The sequence below is a fragment of the Hippocampus bargibanti genome, linkage group LG01 (assembly GCF_051943395.1).
Source record: "Hippocampus bargibanti isolate YZ-2025 linkage group LG01, ASM5194339v1, whole genome shotgun sequence".
In the NCBI taxonomy this organism is placed as follows: domain Eukaryota; kingdom Metazoa; phylum Chordata; class Actinopteri; order Syngnathiformes; family Syngnathidae; genus Hippocampus; species Hippocampus bargibanti.
The window spans coordinates 2,357,460-2,377,964 of record NC_142734.1 but is presented as its reverse complement, the minus strand read 5'-3'; the positions used below and the strand labels follow the sequence as shown (position 1 = coordinate 2,377,964).

Genomic DNA, 20,505 nt, shown 5'->3' with positions numbered 1-20,505 from the left:
ACTTAATTGGTTCCCAGACAGAGTGTGTAAAGCGAAAAGTGTGTATCCCAAAAATTAATTTCCCATAGGAAACCATTAAAATGAGAATAATCCGTTCCCAGGTCCCCATAAAACATAATTTTCTACTTTCTAATTTTCTAAGCCTTAAAACTACACAAAATATACCTTATTTTATGTATAATAAAGTCATTTTATTGACCTTTGTGATGGTCGTTGATGGCTTGATGAAATGCAGTGGCCGATTTCATCAGCATTAAACACTTGATGAGGAACGTAGTCTTCTTTCACCATCTTGAAGAATGATCCCTTTTAGCTTTCTCTGTGATAATTTTATCTAGTTCCTCATCAATTGTGTTCTGTTTAGCTGGGTTGGTAGCTTTTTGCATCAAGTGTACAGATGGCTTGTGCGGGTTGTTTGTGGAGCCTGATTGACGGGATATTTTAACCTTGCAGTCTGCACTCTGCCTTTGAACTATCAAAGTTGAAACTCTCTCACTGTCGTCTGCCTGTCTCTTAAATGTTTAACCCCCCCTCCCCCCACTGCTGCGTTCTTGACCAATCACGTGGCTTTAACTCGGGGCGGGGAATAGAGGACAAAAACAGTCAGCTGCCATTTTGTTGCTAGAAGAATGAACTCGTTCGCGAACGATACATCACTCATTGAGGCAGCTCCGTGAACTATCAAAGTTGAGATTCTCTCACTGTCATCTGCCTGTTTCAATAATAATAATAATAATAATAATAATACATTTCATTTCTAAGCGCCTTTCAAAACTCAAGGTCACTTTACAGTCACAAGATAAGATTTTCTGTGGGTGAGCAGCGGCAGCCACATGCGCCAGCTTCCACTCAACCCGGAAGTAACTCAAATAGATAGAAAGCTACCTAATATATACCACCTCCCCTCACCGCTGCATTCTTGACCAATCACGTGGCTTTAACCGAAGACTGGGCGTGGGGAATAGAGGACAAAAACAGTCGGCTGCCATGTTGTTGTTAGAAGAACTGGCTCGTTCGCGAACGACACATAAGTCATTGTAGCGCTCTGTGTGTATCCCGAAAAATAGTTTGTATGCCAAGGTAAAATTTTCATAAATGTAGCGTTCATAAACCGAAAAGTTTGTAAGCCAAGGGGTTCGTAAACCGAGGTATGACTGTACACCATGAATGACGGAAAGCTTTGTCGTGTCTCTCTAGAGCGAGCCAATAAGATCCTGCTTCTGCTCTTCACGCTGGAGATGCTGATGAAGATGTACGCCTTTGGCCTGCAGATTTACTTCATGGCCCTCTTCAATCGCTTCGACTGCTTTGTGGTGTGTGGCGGCATCTTGGAGACGCTGCTGGTAGAGTGTGACTTCATCCCACCCATCGGCATCTCAGTGCTCCGTTGTATCCGCCTTTTAAGGATTTTCAAGATGACACGGTAAAATACTGACAGAACATTTTAGCCGCTTGTACTTCTGATTAGTGCATGATGCAAAAAAATACGTTTTTAGTCCACAAAAATGCAGTACAGCGAAGATCAATGTCACATTATACACACTGCATTTAAAGGACAACCGACACAATTTTTTTGTTTTTCTAACTGACATCAGAAAAACGTTTTATAGCATCTAAAATACCCAAAACACGCAGGCTGATATTTCTAGTCCAATGCAAAACGCCAATAAAAAATGACTGCCACAAAATGCGCTTGGAACTGGCGATTTTCAGAAAGCCCCGCCCCCTTGTTCATGACGTCACACCAGGATGTCTTGCCTTGCTCTCGGATCAAAACAATGGCTTCAGATTCGGAGAAGATGCTTTCTTGTTACTCATCCAGTTATGAATATGATTCAAATAGTTCTGAAGAGGAAAGCATACATGTTTGCAATCGATTCAAGAAGTACTTGCGTACCAATTCGAGCCGTCAGGACTCCAATGTAGCGTCCCAGAAAATGCACAAGATGGCGCCCAGGCTCCGTTGAAAATGGGCTGATTTGTCCGCTGGGAATTTGTGTCAACTAGTATCAAATAGTAGTCTTGGTGCAACACACAACGATTCACCATCGCGTTATTTATGTGTGTTCCTCCTAATTTTGCCATCAACACGATGTTTTCAGACCAAACAAAGTACCCGAAATGCATTGTGTGTCGCTTTATCGGTCAGGGGCGTTCCCTCCGTGACGTCACGTCAGGCATCGTCATTAACTGGAAAACAAGACTTCCTGAATATTCAGCGTGAGTCTTAAAACTTAAAATATAGCTATATGCCGTGGAATCTTTGTAAAATGCGAATACTAGAAGTCATTTGAAGTGATTTTACGAATTATGGCCGCAACTTGTACGGAAGATGTCGGTTGTCCTTTAAATGCAGCACTTTGTGAATTTTCCAAACGTTTGACGCCATCTTCCTGTTCTTTTCAGGCACTGGGCAGCTTTGTCGGATTTGGTGAACTCTCTGCTCAACTCCATGAAAGCCATCTGCTCCCTCCTACTACTGCTCTTCCTCTTCCTCATCATCTTCGCCCTGCTGGGCATGCAGTTGTTTGGAGGCAAATTTAACTTTGACGAGACTCAAATGAAAAGGAGCACATTCGACTCCTTCCCTCAAGCGCTGCTCACTTGCTTTCAGGTGATTTTGCCTTTTGATTCCGTCTTCTGTGTTTTTTGTTGGTGACTCCATTTTGCCTTCTGCTTTCTCCAGATTCTCACCGGAGAGGATTGGAACGCTGTGATGTACGACGGCATCATGGCCTACGGAGGCCCGGTCTTCCCCAATATGGTGGTCTGCATTTACTTTGTCATCCTGTTTGTCTGCGGCAACTGTATCCTATCCTAATAATGATGACAATAATATTAATGATAATAATATTAATAATAATAATAATAATAATAATGATAATGATAATAATAATAATAATAATAATAATAATAATAGTAATAATTTTAATTTTAATTTTAATTTTAATTGTCATAATTATCATAATTATCATAATTATTATTATTATCATAACAATAATAATAATAATAATAATAATAATAATAAATAATAATACATTTCATTGATTAGCTCCTTTCAAAACTCTCTAGGTCACTTTACAGTCACAGGATAAGTTTTTCTGTGGGTGAGCAGCGCCAGCGTTCACTCAACCCGAACGTAATTCAAATAGATAGAAAGCTAGCTACCTAGCCAACCAGATATCCAGCTAATTGCTAGCTAATAAATAGCTAATAAGATAGCTAGATTGCCAACAGCTAGACAGCCTACACCCAGCCGGCTAATAGCTAGCTAGCTTCCTAATGCATAGCAAATAAATAGCTAAAAGCCAGTCAGCCAGCAAGATAGCTAATAGCTAGCCAGCATCATAAGTACTGCTTGTACTTTGTTACTACTAGTCTAGTGTACATGGCTGCCTCACAGCAATGCAGACCGTGAAAGAGCATTTTCACTTGTTAGAAAGAGAAAAAGCATGGTCGTTTCCAATTCAAATAGATTGAAAGCTAGTTAGGTAGCTAATCGATAGCTAAATGATAGATAGCGAACAGATAGCAAATAGCTAGCTAACTAGATAGCTAGATAAATGATAAAAAATTCAAAAACATTTCTCCTTCAGTATAATATTTCCCAAACTTTATTGAGCTATTTGAAAACTTTTACAACACGACTGTCATGTCACATTCCACTTTGTATTTTTTCACGTCACATGACGTTTTCTAACCATTCTGAGTAACATTCTAAGACCAAATCTGGACTGCTCAACACAACACAAGCCAGCGTTCACTCAAACCAGAAGTAACTCAAAAAGATAGAAAGCTAGCTAACTAGCTAGTTAGCTTTCATGCTCAATCAAAATCAGAAAACCTTTAATCGTCCCACAATGGGGAAATTTGCAAAACAAACACGATTATATTGTGTACACGTGGTTCGAGTCATACTGTCTACATTCCGGGTTTTCCGCCCAGCAGACAAAGATGACTTAACGACTGTCGCGGTCAGACATCCTGCTCAATGTCTTCTTGGCTATCGCTGTCGACAACTTGGCTGGAGGTGGCGGACAGAAAAAAGTCGAGTCGGTTTGATGGCTTGTTTTGCGCTCATCCTGTGAGAGATGAAACACTTTCAGAAGAAATACATTTTTGTTTGATGTTTTTTTTTAAGGGAGAAAAAAGATGACGAAGAAGAGTGGGATGACGAGGACGAGAAGGAGGATGAAGATGCAGGGGTACGATATAACTTCATTATCGGAATGAGATCAGAAAACCGTAGCCAAAATGATTTGTGCGTATTTTTTCATGTGGTGTGTAGAACGAGGACGACGACTGGCAGGAGAATGAAGAGTTGAGGGCCATCGAGGGGTTGGAGGGTGAGTATGAAACACAATGCAACCCCCCCCGTTAACTTTGCTTGTCCAACCTTCATGATGTCCATCTATTCTTGAAAAGTCTGTCTTGAAAATAGCTTTAACAGTATATCCGCAACCAAATCCATTTCTTCTCCTTGAGTCATCGTGGGTTGACAAAACCACCATAAAATCAGCACAAAAATGTATTTGCTTCTGCAGCTCGCTACAGATACAGTGTGCTAGCTCTGGCCAGTATGCGCTTATCACTCGCGGCAAGTGATACTATGATTGGCTAGTGACGAGCCCATCATAGTATAGTATAGTGCCACTTAGCAGTTTTTTTGACAACGATACTAGTGTAGTGTAGGATACTAGTGCAGCGTGTTCTACCGGAAACAAATTCCTTGTGTGTTCTACATACTTGGCAATAAAGATGATTCTGATTCTGATTCTGATCATGTGACTAGCCAATCATAGTTTGCGAAAACTATGACGTTGCCAGCGCCTTCCAGCAGGCCCTTGGGTGGCCAACTAGAACTCTGATTGGCTAAAGCAACAGTCTCATCGCCGTTGATTTTTATGTATGCAGAACTGATTGTGAAGGCGTCCAGGTAGATTTTCTGACCCTGGTAACAAATGATGGCTGAAATGTGATTGGTTAAATGCTTAAATACGAAAAACACGCATCTGGAAGCAGCACAACAGGGGAAAAGTAATGAAAGGCACTTTCTTTGTACTTGTAGGTGTTGCCCCATTAAAGCCAGAGTTCTCCGGTCCCAAAGAAAAAATTGTACCCATTCCTGATGGAAGCTCCTTCTTCATTCTGGGAAAGAAGAACTGGTGGGTTCTTCATGGGGGCCTACACCATCCACATGATAGACGCATGTCTTTTAAATGCAATTACCATATTTTCCGGTGTATAAAGCCCACCGGAGTATAAGGCGCACACACAATGAATGGAATATGTTCAAACGGACTATAAGTGAATGAATAAAAACGTTTTCCAAATATCTAACATCAATATATAAAAGTTTTCCAAATACAGTGATACCTCAGCTTACGAAATTGGTTCCCAGAAAGTGTATGTAAGGCGAAAGGTTCGTCTGCCAAACATTTATTTCCCATAAGAAACCATTAAAAATGAGAATAATCCGTTCCCAGGTCCCTATAAAACATAATTTTCTACTGAATAACTACACAAAATATCCCTTATTTTATGTATAATGAATGTGCTATTGTATTGTAATTAAAGAAATAAACTGTACTGTATAATAAAGTCGTTTTATTTACCTTTATGACGGTAGTTGATGGCTTTATGAAATGGAGTGGGAGGAGGAAGGAGGGAGGGAGTTTCTGTTTGGAAGGAGAGTCATCTTCCATAAGGACTGTCCCCTGATAGATGTTTTTCATTAATCCAAATCAAGAGAAGTTTTTCAAGCTCTTCTATTGCCTGAGACCGTTGCTTAGACAACACAGAAACACCCTTAACCGCACGTAGCAATGGTCGACTTAGCATACTGGTACTGGGACGCTAAGTCAGACAAACGCATGCCTTGTTTGTGTTTTTCGATGATCTCCTTCTTCTGCTTGACCGTCATTTTCTTTTGTGTCCTCTTCGGCTTGACACTAGCCTGTGGTGGGGTCTTTTTCAGTCCCATAACACTAGCCTGTGGTGTGGTCTTTTTCGGTCCCACAATTACAAAAGTACTCCACTCCATAGCAAACCACTTCTGCACTCAAAGGGGGTGTGGAAAACTAGTCCGCCAGCCACCGTGGCGCTGTGTAGTTTGGTTCGTCTGATGAAAACTAGTTTTTATGCCAAGATTATATTCTCGCGAACTTAATGTTCGTAAGGCGAAACGTTCGTTAGCTAAAGTGTTCGTAAGCTGAGGTATCACTGTATAAGGAACACCACATTAGTAGAGGCTGGGGTTACGCACTACTTCTTCTCCAGTGGAAAATAGAGTCGGTAGCTGCTGACCGTCATTGCGAAACCTGTTTCTGGCTCAAAATTACTTCACATGTAAGTCGCACTACTGGAGAATAAGGCGCAGGGTCATCTTTTGAAGACTTTTAAGTGCGCTTAATACACTGGAAAATACAGTAACTGATTTCATAAATCCTTTCCTGGACGAAAATGTCTTTCTTACAATCTCTCCTCCCAATTCCCAGCTTGCGAGTCGCCTGTCACAACCTCATCCACCACCCCTATTTTACCAACTTCATCCTCATCTTCATCATCCTCAGCAGTATCTCTCTCGCCGCTGAAGACCCCATCAAATCACACTCATTCAGGAACATTGTAAGATCACTGCTATCTTTCTTGACGCATTCATTCATTCATTCATTCATTCATTCATTCATTCATTCATTCATTCATTCATTTTCAGGTGCTGGGGTACGCCGATTATGTGTTTACGTCAGTGTTCACAGTGGAAATTGTGCTCAAGGTAGGAGTGCGCAAAGTCACGGCTCACTCACACCAGACTATATTGCAGGCTTCGCTGTTGTGTAAAATACAGCTCAGTAAAAATAACAAGCAAGACAGTACAGTGATACCTTGGCTTATGAACTTAATCGGTTCCCAGACAGAGTGTTTAAGGCGAAAAGTGTGTATCCCAAAAATTAATTTCCCATAGGATTCCATTAAAATGAGAATAATCCGTTCCCAGGTCCCCCATAAAACATAATTTTCTACTTTCTAATTTTTTAAGCCTTAAAACTACACAAAATATCCATTATTTTATGCAATCGAAGAGGTTGAAAAACTTGTTCATTTGGATTAATGAAAAGCAGCTAGCAGGGGACAATCCTTATGGAAGATGACTCTCCTTCCAAACACAAACTCCCTCCCTCCCTCCTCCTCCTCCTCCATTTCATCAAGCCATCAACGACCATCACAAAGGTAAACAAAACGACTTTATTATATCGCACAGTTTATTTCTTTCATTGCAATACAATAGCACATTTATTATACATAAAATTAGGTATATTGTGTGTAGTTTTAACTAAGCTAATTTAGTAGCAAATTATGTTTTATGGGGACCTGGGAACGGATTATTCTCATTTTTAATTATTTCTTATGGGAAATCAATGTTTGGCAGACAAAGTTTTCGCCTTACACAGACTTTCTGGGAACCAATTAAGTTCGTAAGCTGAGGTATCACTGTACTTACTATTTTGACGATTTTGGATTATTGTTTTTGTTAGAAACCGTAATTTTCATTATTAACCTGTAACGGCATGCATTAGCAGGGGATTTTTTTACTACCTTCAGCCCACCAATAAAAAAAATACATCCGTGTTGAATTTTTTTGTATACTTCCCTTAAAGGACAACCAAAGTCACTTTTTTGTTTCTTAACTGACATCAGAAAAACGTTTTATAGCATCTAAAATACCCAAAACACACAGTATGATATTTTTATTCAAATGCAAAACACCAATAAAAATGAGTTAAAGTGTCCCAAAAATACTTCAAAATGACCCCGGAAATTTCAGAAGGTCCCGCCCCCTTGTTTGTGACATCACTATTGGTCACACACTGCCTTGCTCCAGAATCAAAACAATGGCTTCTGATGTCATTTTACATCCATGTCGTAATATGTGCGTACTTCACTGACTTAGAAATATGATTTCTAATTCGACTTTTTACATGTCACATATCATTATTTGATTGCTGTCGCGTCTAGATGACCGTGTACGGGGCTTTCCTGCACACGGGCTCCTTCTGCAGGAACGCCTTCAACCTGCTCGACTTGCTGGTGGTCAGCGTGTCTCTCACCTCCTTCTTTCTTCAGTAAGTCCGTCTGTCATACGAACGCTTTTGCCGGACAATATTCTCAAAGACTGTCTTTTGTCCGCAGTTCCAGCGCTATTTCCGTGGTGAAGATTCTCAGGGTGCTTCGTGTGCTCAGACCTCTGCGTGCCATCAACAGAGCCAAAGGACTCAAAGTAAGTGGTTTGTTTTTCATGACGCAAGCAATGCGGGGCACTACAATGCAATGCAGGAAAGAAACTTTATTATTATTATTATTATTATTATTATGGTTATGATTATTATTATTATTACCATCAATATTATCGTTATTATTGTCATTATTATATTATTATTATTAATAATATAATTATATTATCATTATCACTATCATCATTATTATTATTATTATTATTATTATTATTATTATTATTATTATCATTATTATCATTATCATCCTTATTATCATTATCATCCTTATTATTATTATCATCCTTATTGTCATTATTATTATCATTATTACATTATTATTCTTAATAATGTCATTATTATTATCATTAGTATCATTATTATCACTATTATCATAATTATCGTCATCATAATTATTATTATTATCATTATTATTATTATTATTGTTGTTTTTGTTATTATCATCATTATTATCATTATTATTATTCTTCTCAATATTATCATTATCATCCTTATTATTATTATTATTATCATTATTACATTATTATTATCATCATTATTATTATTATTATTATTATTATTATTATTACCATCAAAATTATCATTATTATTATTATTAATATAATTATATTATCATTACTATCACTATCATCATTATTATTATTATTGTTATTATTATCATTATTATCATCATTATTATCATTATTATTATTATCAGTATTATCATTATTATTATCATTATCATCCTTATTATTATTATCATCCTTATTGCCATTATTATTATCATTATTACATTATTATTCTTATTAATGTCATTATTATTATCATTAGTATCATTATTATCACTATTATCATAATTATCGTCATCATAATCATTATTATTATTATTATTGTTGTTGTTGTTGTTATTATCATCATTATTATCATTATTATTATTATTATGATTATCATTATCATCCTTATTATTATTATTATCATCATCATTATTACATTATTATTATTATCATTACTATCATCATTATTATTATTATTATTATTATTATTATTATTATTACTAATGTTGCGGCCAGTGAAGTTTTGTCATTTGAAGGAACACTCAAATTCAAGCTCGTCGTTCTTCTTGTTGTCCGCCCCAAGAACGTGGTGCAGTGCGTGTTTGTGGCCATCCGCACCATCGGCAACATCTTGATCGTCACCACACTCCTCCAGTTCATGTTCGCCTGCATCGGCGTGCAACTCTTCAAGGTTCACTGAATTTTCATGCATAACCTGGTCTTTCCTGAAGAAGACAACCGTGTTCATCTTTATCCGTCTTTTGTTTTTAGGGAAGGTTCTACAGCTGCACGGATGAAGCCAAACACACGCCTGATGAGTGCAAGTTAGTTTTGTTCTTATCTGCCTCGAATGTAGTTCACTACTGTCGATATAATCATAGACTGGCTTCTACTGTCAGGTGATACTAATACAGTGATACCTCAGCTTACGAACTTAATTGGTTCTCATAAAGTGTGTGTAAGGCAAAAAGTTCATCTGCCAAATATTTATTTCCCATAAGAAACCATTAAAATGAGAATAATCCGTTCCCAGGTCCCCATAAAACATAATTTTCTACTTTTCTAAGCCTTAAAACTACACAAAATATACCTTATTTTATGTATAATAAATGTGCTATGGTATTATAATTAAAGAAATAAACTGTCCTGTGTAATAAAGTCATTTATTGACCTTTGTGATGGTCGTTGATGTAGTTGCCTCTTGATGATATCCGAGTTAAGTTACCGTGCTTTCTCGGCGATAATACCCTCACACACAATGTCCCCTGCTAGCTGCTTTTCGTTAATCCAAATCAACAAAAGTTTTTAATAATAATAATAATAATGATAATGATAATAATACATTACATTTTAAGCGCCTTTCAAAGCTTTCAAGGACACTTTACAGTCACAGACAAGCATAGGTACTAAAATAAATACAATATAATCACAAATACAATGCAATAAATAAAATATAATTATAAATAGAAACAAGAGAGAGAGAGCTCCACAGAAAATTACATTCTAAGCCTTAAACTACACAAAATATACGTTATTTTATGTGTAATAAATGTGCTATGCTATTGTAATTAAAGAAATAAACTGTACTGTAGAATAAAGTTGTTTTATTTACCTTTGTGATGGTCGTTGATGGCATAAAATAAGGTATACAGTAAAGTCTCGTTATATCGATATTCAAGGGAGTCCGAAAAAATATCGATATAACCGGGACTATCGATATATCTGATATCGATATAACGAGACTTTACTGTATTTTGTGTAGTTTTAAGGCTTAGAAAATGATGTTTTATGTGGACCTGGGAACGGATTATTCTCATCTTAATGGTTTCCTATGGGAAATTAATTTTTGGGATACACACTTTTCGCCTTACACATTCTGTCTGGGAACCAATTAAGTTCGTAAGCCAAGGCATCACTGTACTGCGTTGCGTCCTTTCAGGGGAACCTTTGTGGTGTATAAAGACGGAGATATAAATCACCCCATTATGAAAGAGAGGATCTGGCAAAACAGCGACTTCAACTTTGACAATGTCCTGATGGGAATGCTGGCGCTCTTCACCGTGTCCACTTTTGAAGGCTGGCCACAGTAAGTCGCCACTTTCACTTGGCAGCATTCTCGAGTTTCCGGTCATCTAAGTGTGCCATTTCCTGCATGAAGGCTCCTTTACCGCTCTGTGGACGCCAACGCCATCAACCACGGACCTATTTACAACTACCGAGTGGAAATCTCCATCTTTTTCATCATTTACATCATCATCATCGCCTTCTTCATGATGAATATTTTCGTGGGCTTTGTCATCATCACCTTTCGGGAACAAGGAGAGGCTGAATTTAAAAATTGCGAACTCAACAAAAACCAGGTTGGTTGTGTTCCTACAAAACAAAATTCAAAAGTAAAAATCATTTTGAAATATTAAAGGACAACCGACGTCACTTTTTTTGTTTCTTAACTGACATCAGAAAAACATTTTATAGCATCTAAAATACCCAAAACACGCAGTATGATATTTTTATTCAAATGAAAAACACCAATAAAAATGACTTAAAGTGTCCAAAATCTGCAAAAAAATTGAGCTGCGAATTGGGCATTTTCAGAAAGTCCCGCCCCCAGTTCATGATGTCACGCCAAGACATCTTGCATTGCTAGTGAATCAAAACAATGACTTCAGATTCGGAGAATATGCTTTCTTGTTACACATCCAGTTATGAATATGATTCAAATAGTTCTGAAGAGGAAAGCATACATGTTTGCAATCGATTAAAGAATTTATTCCGTGCCATTATGAGGCAACATTGGGGGGAAATCTCTCACCCAAAAAAAGATGCACAAAATGGCGACCTCCTGTGGCCACCTCCGTTTCCACAGGCTGATAAATTCCTTATATGGAGCTTGGACACCCTCTTCTGGTGGCTTTTGGGTGCAACACGAGGTCCCCAGACCAAACAAGTACAGCAAAATACATTGACGTGATGGAAGGACCGCTACAATGCGCCTTTTTTTTTGGTCAGGGGCATTCCTTTCGTGACGTCACGTACGGACTCGTCACCAACTCAAAAACAAGACTTCCGGAATATTCGGCGCGAGTTTTAAAACGTAAAATATAGCTATATGCAGTGGAATCTTTGTAAAATATGCTCAGTAGAAGTCATTTTATGGACACAACTTGTCCGGAGACGTCGGTTGTCCTTTAAGTGGCTAGGCAAATAAATCCCTTTGTGGCTGTGTCTTTTTGCAGCGCCAGTGTGTGTATTACGCGCTGAAAGCTCAGCCCATCAAGATTTACATCCCCAAAAATCCATCCCAGCTGAAATTCTGGAAGATTATCAACTCCAGCCAATTTGAATATGTCATGTTTGTGCTGATTCTTGGCAACACGCTCACGCTGGCTGTGCAGGTAATCGCACTTGCAATGGAATTCTTCTTCTTTTCTTTTCGACTTTTCCGTTCAGGGGTCGCAGTGTCCTCCATCTTCAGAGGTTTGATTGGCATGTTTGTTTTGGCCAAGCTTTTACGTCGGATGCCCTTCCTGAGACAACCCTCTGTATTTATCCGGGCTTGGGACCGGCACAATAAGACACTGGCTTGATGTCCCATTGTGGCTACAGAACAGGACAACCGACACCATTTTTTTGTTTCCTAACTGACATCAGAAAAACGTTTGATAGCATCTAAAATACCCAAAACACTCAGGCTGATATTTTTAGTCAAATGCAAAACACCAATAAAAATGACATAAAGTGTCCAAAGTCTGCAAAAAAATGAACCCGGAAGTGGCCAGTTTCAGAAGGTCCCGCCCCTTTGTTCGTGACGTCACGCCGGGACGTCTTTGCCTTGCTCTAGAATCAAAACAATGGCTTCAGATTCGGAGAAGATGCTTTCTTGTTACTCATCCAGTTATGATTATGATTCCAATAGTTCTGAAGAGGAAAGCATACATGTTTGCAATCGATTAAAGAATTTATTCCGTGCCATTTTGAGGTATCTGGGGGCGGGAAATATAGCACCAAATAGAGGCAGAAAATGGCGACAAAGCTCCGTGTAAGGAATTAATCAGCCCGTTTGCACAGGCTGATTAATTCCTTACACAGAGCTTTGTCGCCCTCTTCTGCCTCTTTTTTGGTGCTACATGAAGTTTTCAGACCAAACAAGCTACAGCAAAATGCATTGACGTGATGGAAGGACCGCTACAATGTGTCCTTTTTTTTGTCAGGGGCGTTCCTTCAGTGAGGTAACGTGAGGACTCGGAAGACTTCCGGAATATTCAGCGCGAGTCTTAAAACGTAAAATATAGCTATATGCGGTGGAATCTTTGTAAAATACGCTCAGTAGAAGTCATTTGAAGCCATTTTACAAATTATGGACTCAACTTGTCCGGAGACGTCGGTTGTCCTTTAAGTATGATAATAATAATAATAAAATAAGACATTTCATTTGTAAGCGCCTTTCAAAACTTTCAAGGACATAGCTGACTGAATTCTGAATTGATTCTAAAAGTACTAATCCATTTATTTTATACAAGCAATAATATGCCCGAATAATGTCCCCCGACAGATTTGTCTCCAAACTGAAGTCTTGCTGTGAATGTCCTAACTGGAGTTTTCATGTCATCCATTAGCATTACGAGCAGTCCAAGCTATTCACGTCGGTCATGGACATCCTCAACATGATCTTCACAGTGGTGTTTACCATCGAGATGATCATCAAGTTGCTGGCTCTGCGGGCTCATGTGAGCTTTCACTTGTTCACCAGTGCGACTTGTGATCATCTGAAGCGTTTGTTTGACTCACACCTTTTGCTTTGTCTTTCTCCATAGCATTATTTTATTGATCCGTGGAATTCCTTCGATGCTTTAATTGTGGTGGGAAGCGTGTTGGACATAGCAGTATCAGAGTTAAGCGTAAGTCTGTCGGCTCGCCTCATATGTCATTGTCTAAACTAAAGGAAGGGTGGACCGGGGGACTTTTAATTAATTTAAACATTTAATCGTAGATTTAAAGGACAGCCGACGCCTCCGGACAAGTTGTGTCCATAATTTGTAAAATCACTTCAAATGACTTCTACTGAGCGTATTTTACAAGGATTCCACCGCATATAGCAATATTTTATGTTTTAAGATTCGCGCTGAATATTCAGGAAGTCTTGTTTTCGAGTTGATTACAATGCCTGATGTGACGTCACTGAAGGAACGCCCATGACCGAGAACGCGACACACAATGCATTTCGGGTACTTTGTTTGGTCTGAAAACTTCGCGTTGATCCGTGTTGTTGGCGAAATTAGAAGGAAAACTACATAAATAAAGCGATGGTGAATCGTTGTGTGTTGCACCAAGACTACTATTTGATACTAGTTGACACAAATTCCCAGCAGACAAATCAGCCCATTTCCAACGGAGCTTGTGCGCCATCTTGTGCATTTTCTGGGACGCTACATTGGAGTCCAGATGCCTCAAAATGATACGGATTGACTTCTTTAATCGATTGCAAACATTGATGCTTTCCTCTTCAGAACTACAGTAAAGTCTCGTTATATCGATATCGGTTATATCGATAGTACTGCTTATTACGATACTATTTCTATGAACGCAAGGAGAACATTTACATGCTGCAGGATCGGATATATCGATAGTCCGGTTATATCGATATTTTTTCCGACTCCCGAGAATATCGATATAATGAGACTTTACTGTATTTGAATCATATTCATAACTGGATGTGTAACAAGAAAGCATCTTTGAAGTAGTTTTGGGACACTTGAAGTCATTTTTATTGGTGTTTTGCATTTGACTAAAAATATTAGCCTGTGTGTTTTGGGTATTTTAGACGCTATCAAACGTTTTTCTGATGTCAGTTAGGAAACAAAAAAATGCCGTCGGTTGTCCTTTAAACTTAGGCTCACAGAGCATAAAGAGGGTTTCTCTTGTCCCATTCTTGTCTGTCTGTCTCTCCTTGATTTGTCCGTAAATGCGGTTTCAGGGAGGAGGAGGCCACGGTGAGGTAAGATTTGAAAGCTCTTGTTCGCGCGTCTTCTCTCGTTGCAGCGTTGTTTGACATTCCCATTTCGTTGGTGGCCAGGGGAAAGGCGAAAGCGGCAAAGTTTCCATCACGTTCTTCCGCTTGTTTCGAGTGTTGCGGTTGGTCAAACTGCTGAGTAAAGGTGAAGGCATTCGAACTCTCCTCTGGACTTTTGTCAAGTCCCTTCAGGTCAGAAGGAATCGAATGGAAAGTCTGGTCATGGTATGAAGTGCTCTCTTGGCAATGTCCTTTTGAAACCTTTCCCTGTTCAGGCTTTGCCTTACGTCGGGCTGCTCATTGCAATGATCTTCTTCATTTATGCCGTCATTGGTATGCAGGTGAGTCCGGAACTATTTGATGACATTCGTAATACAGTGATACCTTGGTTTACGAACTTAATTGCTTCCCAGACAGTGTGTATCCCAAAAATTTATTTCCCATAGGAAACCATTAAAATGAGAATAATCCGTTCCTAGGTCCCCATAAAACATAATTTTCTACTTTCTAAGCCTTAAAACTACACAAAATATACCTTATTTTATGTATAATAAATGTGCTAGGGCAGAGTTGTCAAAGTCATTTTTTGCCGCAGGCCACATTGTAGTTATGGTTTCCTCTCGAGGGCCGTTATGAATTTGGGGAACCCATTAGGATGTTTAAATCCCTTCAAATATTACATATAGAGCACACAGCAAATTAATGAATAACTCGTTTTCAAATCTGAAGTCAAGAATAATGACTTTTATTGTGGTTGACATCCAAAAATGTGAAATTTTGGCTCAGATTTTAGCAATCATCATGGAATTTAACAAGTTTGATTTGCTTTCGCGGGCCGAAAAAAAATGATATGGCGGGCCGAATTTGGCCCGCGGACCTTGACTTTGACACCTGTGTGTTATGGTGTTATAATTAAAGAAATAAACTGTACTGTATAATAAAGTTGTTTTATTTACCTTCGTGATGGTCGTTGATGGCTTGATGCAATGGAGTGGCCGGTTTCTTCAGCATTAAACACTTGATGAGGAACGAAGCCTTCTTCTTTCACCATCTTGGGGAATGATCCCTCATAGGTGCTTTCTCTGCGATAATTTTACCTTGTTCCTCATCAATTGTGTTCTGTTTAGCTTTCTTGTATGAGAACGGGCTCGTTCGCTAACGACACATCACTCGTTGTGGTGCTCCGTGTGTATCCCGAAAAATAGTTTGTATGCCAAGGTACAATTTTCCTACATTTAACGTTCGTAAACCGAAATGTTCGTAAGACAAGGGGTTCGTAAACCGAGGTATCGCTGCAGTTGAATTTTGAGGCCTTCATATTGCCTTTGTATCCGATGGATTGACACTGCATGCATTCTGGCAGACGTTCGGGAAAGTGGCTGTGGACGACAACACGCATATCAACAGAAACTGCAATTTTCAGACCTTCTTCATGGCCGTTCTGGTGTTATTCAGGTCTGGCTTCATTTGGTTGTAGCATTTTTAGTCTGCCATTACAAGTGCAAAAAAAGCACAATGGCCCTAGAGCTGTCCAGCCATGACAGTCAAACGGCACCAACCTTCCTCCCAAATCAAAAACAGTGCTGGCATTTTCGTGCTGCTTAAAAGGAGCAACCGCTCAAGCACAGTCTCCTCCTTGATGAATGCCATGGCCAAAAATGCTGAAAAACAATCCGGATCCATTCCACATGACGCACAACAACTCAAAGTGACAAAAGAAAACACAAAAACAACAAAAAAAGCAAGGCTCGTGAGATCACTTACTCCTCGGGCGCCATTTTGGACTTCTTCCCGTTCAATATAAATTGTAAAATGCGGAAAACTTCATGTTTGTTTGCGGCAGGTGTGCCACCGGAGAGCAGTGGCAGGAGATCATGTTGGCCGCGCTGCCCGGCAGACGTTGCGACCCTGAATCGGATACCGAACCGGGGGAAGAGTTCTCCTGCGGGAGCAACTTATCTTACATCTATTTCATCAGCTTCTTCATGCTCTGCGCTTACCTGGTGAGTAAAGAGCAGCGGGATTCAGGAACTAATCCTACTTGAACTCTAAATAAACAATCTGTTGACCTAACTTCACAATTTGTAATATTAATACATGACATTTTAAGCGCCTTTCAAAGCTCTCAAGGACACTTTACAGTCACAGACGAGCATAGGTACTATAATAAATAAAATACAATCACAAATACAATGCAATAAATAAAATACAATTAGAAATAGAAACAAGAGAGAGAGCTACACATAAAATACAATTTTAAATAGATGGGTTTTGAGATGGGAAGAGAATCGATGTTACGAATGTTGGGAGGAAGTGAGTTTCAAAGTTTGGGGGCAGAGCAGCTGAAAGCTCTGTCCCCCATCGCGCTGAGACTGGCAGAGGGGGGCACACAGGTGGAGGGAGGAAGAGGATTTGAGGGAACGAGAGGGAATAGAAATTTGAAGAAGGTCAGATAGGTATGGGGGGCAAGGTTATGGATAGCTTTAAATGTATAAAGAAGAATTTTAAAGTTGATTCTATATTTGACCGAGAGCCAGTGGAGCTCTTGGACGACGGGAGTGATGTGGTGAAAGGATGAGGTTCTGGTGATGATCCGAGCTGAAGAATTCTGGACGAATTGAAGTTTGTGGAGGAGTTTCTGAGGGACACCAAAGAGAAGGGAATTGCAATAGTCAATCCGGGAGATGACAAGACTATAAACGAGGATAGCAGTGGTGCGAGGAGTGAGAGACGGGCAAAGACGATTGATATTGCGGAGGTGGAAGTACGCAGACCAGGTTAAGTTATTTATATGGGAGTGGAAAGATAGTGTGCTGGCAACCGAACAACTAATGACTGCGCGGTTGAAAATGCCCAGTCATTCGTAATCTCTCCATCCAGATTATCAATTTGTTCATCGCCGTCATCATGGACAACTTTGAGTACCTGACAAGAGACTGGACGGTACTGGGAACGCACCACCTGGATGAGTTTAAGAGAGTTTGGTCCGACTATGATCCAGAGGCCACGTAAAGACATTATTTTCTTGCCATGACTTTCTGTCCGGCGTTTATGCTTACGTGTGTTTTGTTGTGTCACAGCGGCCGGATTAAGCACATTGATGTCATCACGATGCTGCGGCGAATTCAACCCCCTCTTGGTTTTGGAAAACTTTGTCCTCACCGTGTTGCTTGCAAAGTAAGTTCAGTGATACCTTGGCTTACAAACTTAATTGGTTCCCAGACAGAGTGTGTAAGGTGAAAAGTGTGTATCCCAAAAATTAATTTCCCATAGGAAACCATTAAAATGAGAATAATCCGTTCCCAGGTCCCCATGAAACATACTTTTTCATAACGTTCTAATTTTCTAACCCTTAGAACTACACCAAATATAACTTATTTTATGTATAATAAATGTGCTATGGTATTATAATTAAAGAAATAAAGTGTACTGTATAATAAAGTCATTTTATTTACCTTTGTGATGGTCATTGATGGCTATATGGATTGGAGTGGCCGGTTTCATCAGCATTAAACACTTGATGAGGAACATAACCTTTTTCTTTCACCATCTTGAGAAATGATGCCTTGGAGGTGCTTTCTCTGCGATAATTTTACCTAGTTCCTCATCAATTGTGTTCTGTTTAGCTGGGTTGATAGCTTTTTGCATTAAGTGTACAGATGGCTTATGCGGGTTACTTGTGGAGCCTGATTGATGTTAATTTTAACCTTGCAGTCTACACTCTGCCTTTGAACTATCAAAGTTGAAACGAGTCCAAATTTTCACTGATTTCTATCCATTTTCCCTCTCCCTTTTTATTTTTAAACCACCTCCCCTCACTGCTGCGTTCTTGACCAATCACGTGGCTTTAACCGAAGACTGGGGGAGGGGAATAGAGGACAAAAACAGTCGGCTTCCATTCTGTTGTTAGAAGAACGGGCTCGTTCGCGAACGACACATCAGTCATTGTGGCAGCTCCGTGTGTATCCCGAAAAATAGTTTGTATGCCAAGGTGAAATTTTCATAAATTTAACGTTCGTAAACCAAAAAGTTCGTAAGGCAAGGGGTTCTTAAACCGAGGTATCACTTTTTTTGCTTTTAACGCAGCATCCTCCGGATTTGACGGAAATGTTCAACGTTGTCGTCCATTGTGTGGATTTCTTCTCAGAGGCTGGTGTCTATGAACGTGCCGCTGCACCCCGATGGGACGGTCACCTTCAACGCGACTTTGTTTGCTCTGGTGCGGACGTCCCTTAAGATTAAGACTGAAGGTATCGCTTTTTTTGAATGTCCACCCATTAATTTATTATCCAAACCGCTGATGGCAGTAAAGACAATCTTTCTGCGTTCGAGTCTTTAACAACAGTGTCCTATCGAACATCTCTGACACGCCCTCATTTCAAGCTCATATAACTCCAGACCCATATAATTGAAGAATTAACTATTTTTCTGATGAATGTAGAGAGTCTAAGGTTTCCAACACTGTATTGAATGTTTATGTAGTCCTAAAACTCAATATTCTGCCGGTCCTGGAATTCAAGTGACAATGACAAAAACCCTGGCACTGGAGTGGACACATTTTTGCACATCGTCTGGCAGTGAATGAGTTAAAAAGTCCCCACTGCAGGCCCAGCTACCAAATGTGTTGTGTTAATTACATGTTGAAGGTTAAAAGTTGCACGTGCCGTCTTCAGGGCCCATTGACCAGCAGAACGAAGAGCTCAAACTCATCATCAAGAAACTGTGGAAGCGAACCAAGCCCAAACTCTTAGATGAAATCATCCCTCCCCCTCGAGGTATTTTGAAGTACAGTGATACCTCGGTTTACGAACCCCTTGGTTTACGAACTTTTCCGTTTACAAACGTTACATTTATGAAAATTTTACCTTGGCACACAAACTATTTTTCGGGATACACACGGAGCTGCGCGAACGAGCCTAACAAGAAAATGGCCACCAACATTTTTTTTGGTCCTCTATTCCCCGCCCCCAGTCTTCAGTTAAAGCCACGTGATTGGTCAAGAACGCAGCAGTGAGGGGAGGTGGTTTAAACATTAAAGAAACAGGCAAACGACAGAGAGAGTGAGTGAGAAAATGGATAGAAAACAATGAAATGTGGACTCGTTTCAACTTTGATAGTTCAAAGGCAGAGTGTAGACTGCAAGGTTAAAATTCCCATCAATCAGACCCCACAAATAACCCGCACAAGCCATCTGTACACTTGATGCAAAAAGCTATCAACCCAGCTAAATAGAACACAATTGATGAGGAACAAGGTAAAATTATCGCAGCGAAAGCACCTCCAAGGGACTTTATTGTACAGTACAGTACAGTTTATTTAATTATGATACCATGGCACATTTATTATACATAAAATAAGTATAATATAATATGCTATATATAATATAAAAAAAATATTTTATGTAGTTTTAAGGCTTAGGAAATTAGAAAGTAGAAAATTATGTTTTATGGGGACCTGGGAACGGATTATTCTCATTTTAATGGTTTCCTATGGGAAATTATTTTTTGGGATACACACTTTTCACCTTACACACTGTCTGGTAACCAATTAAGTTCTTAAGCCAAGGTATCACTGTATTACAGTAGCACAGTAGCGTTAGAGTGGATAGTAAGGGGGGTTGGGGTTCCAAGCCGGACGGTTTGTAAATGAATATGTGAGATTTGTGAGAAGT

At 39.4% G+C, this 20,505-nt stretch overlaps 1 protein-coding gene across 1 annotated transcript in view; it reads left to right on the top strand.

Moving 5' to 3' along the window:
- Positions 1 to 20,505, top strand: part of cacna1fa (calcium voltage-gated channel subunit alpha1 Fa) — a 43,334-nt gene that overhangs the window by 14,887 nt on the left and 7,942 nt on the right. The window contains exons 16-42 of the mRNA XM_088989741.1: positions 1,198 to 1,423; positions 2,407 to 2,614; positions 2,687 to 2,807; positions 3,980 to 4,052; positions 4,142 to 4,205; positions 4,289 to 4,346; positions 5,069 to 5,165; positions 6,498 to 6,627; positions 6,716 to 6,775; positions 8,017 to 8,123; positions 8,191 to 8,278; positions 9,408 to 9,515; positions 9,596 to 9,648; positions 10,764 to 10,910; positions 10,983 to 11,184; positions 12,061 to 12,219; positions 13,441 to 13,551; positions 13,639 to 13,722; positions 14,799 to 14,819; positions 14,898 to 15,026; positions 15,110 to 15,175; positions 16,198 to 16,289; positions 16,678 to 16,837; positions 17,715 to 17,842; positions 17,915 to 18,011; positions 18,982 to 19,084; positions 19,508 to 19,609. Coding sequence (XP_088845867.1) covers positions 1,198 to 1,423; positions 2,407 to 2,614; positions 2,687 to 2,807; positions 3,980 to 4,052; positions 4,142 to 4,205; positions 4,289 to 4,346; positions 5,069 to 5,165; positions 6,498 to 6,627; positions 6,716 to 6,775; positions 8,017 to 8,123; positions 8,191 to 8,278; positions 9,408 to 9,515; positions 9,596 to 9,648; positions 10,764 to 10,910; positions 10,983 to 11,184; positions 12,061 to 12,219; positions 13,441 to 13,551; positions 13,639 to 13,722; positions 14,799 to 14,819; positions 14,898 to 15,026; positions 15,110 to 15,175; positions 16,198 to 16,289; positions 16,678 to 16,837; positions 17,715 to 17,842; positions 17,915 to 18,011; positions 18,982 to 19,084; positions 19,508 to 19,609 — 2,994 coding nt within the window. The remainder of the gene's footprint in view (positions 1 to 1,197; positions 1,424 to 2,406; positions 2,615 to 2,686; positions 2,808 to 3,979; positions 4,053 to 4,141; positions 4,206 to 4,288; positions 4,347 to 5,068; positions 5,166 to 6,497; positions 6,628 to 6,715; positions 6,776 to 8,016; positions 8,124 to 8,190; positions 8,279 to 9,407; positions 9,516 to 9,595; positions 9,649 to 10,763; positions 10,911 to 10,982; positions 11,185 to 12,060; positions 12,220 to 13,440; positions 13,552 to 13,638; positions 13,723 to 14,798; positions 14,820 to 14,897; positions 15,027 to 15,109; positions 15,176 to 16,197; positions 16,290 to 16,677; positions 16,838 to 17,714; positions 17,843 to 17,914; positions 18,012 to 18,981; positions 19,085 to 19,507; positions 19,610 to 20,505) is intronic.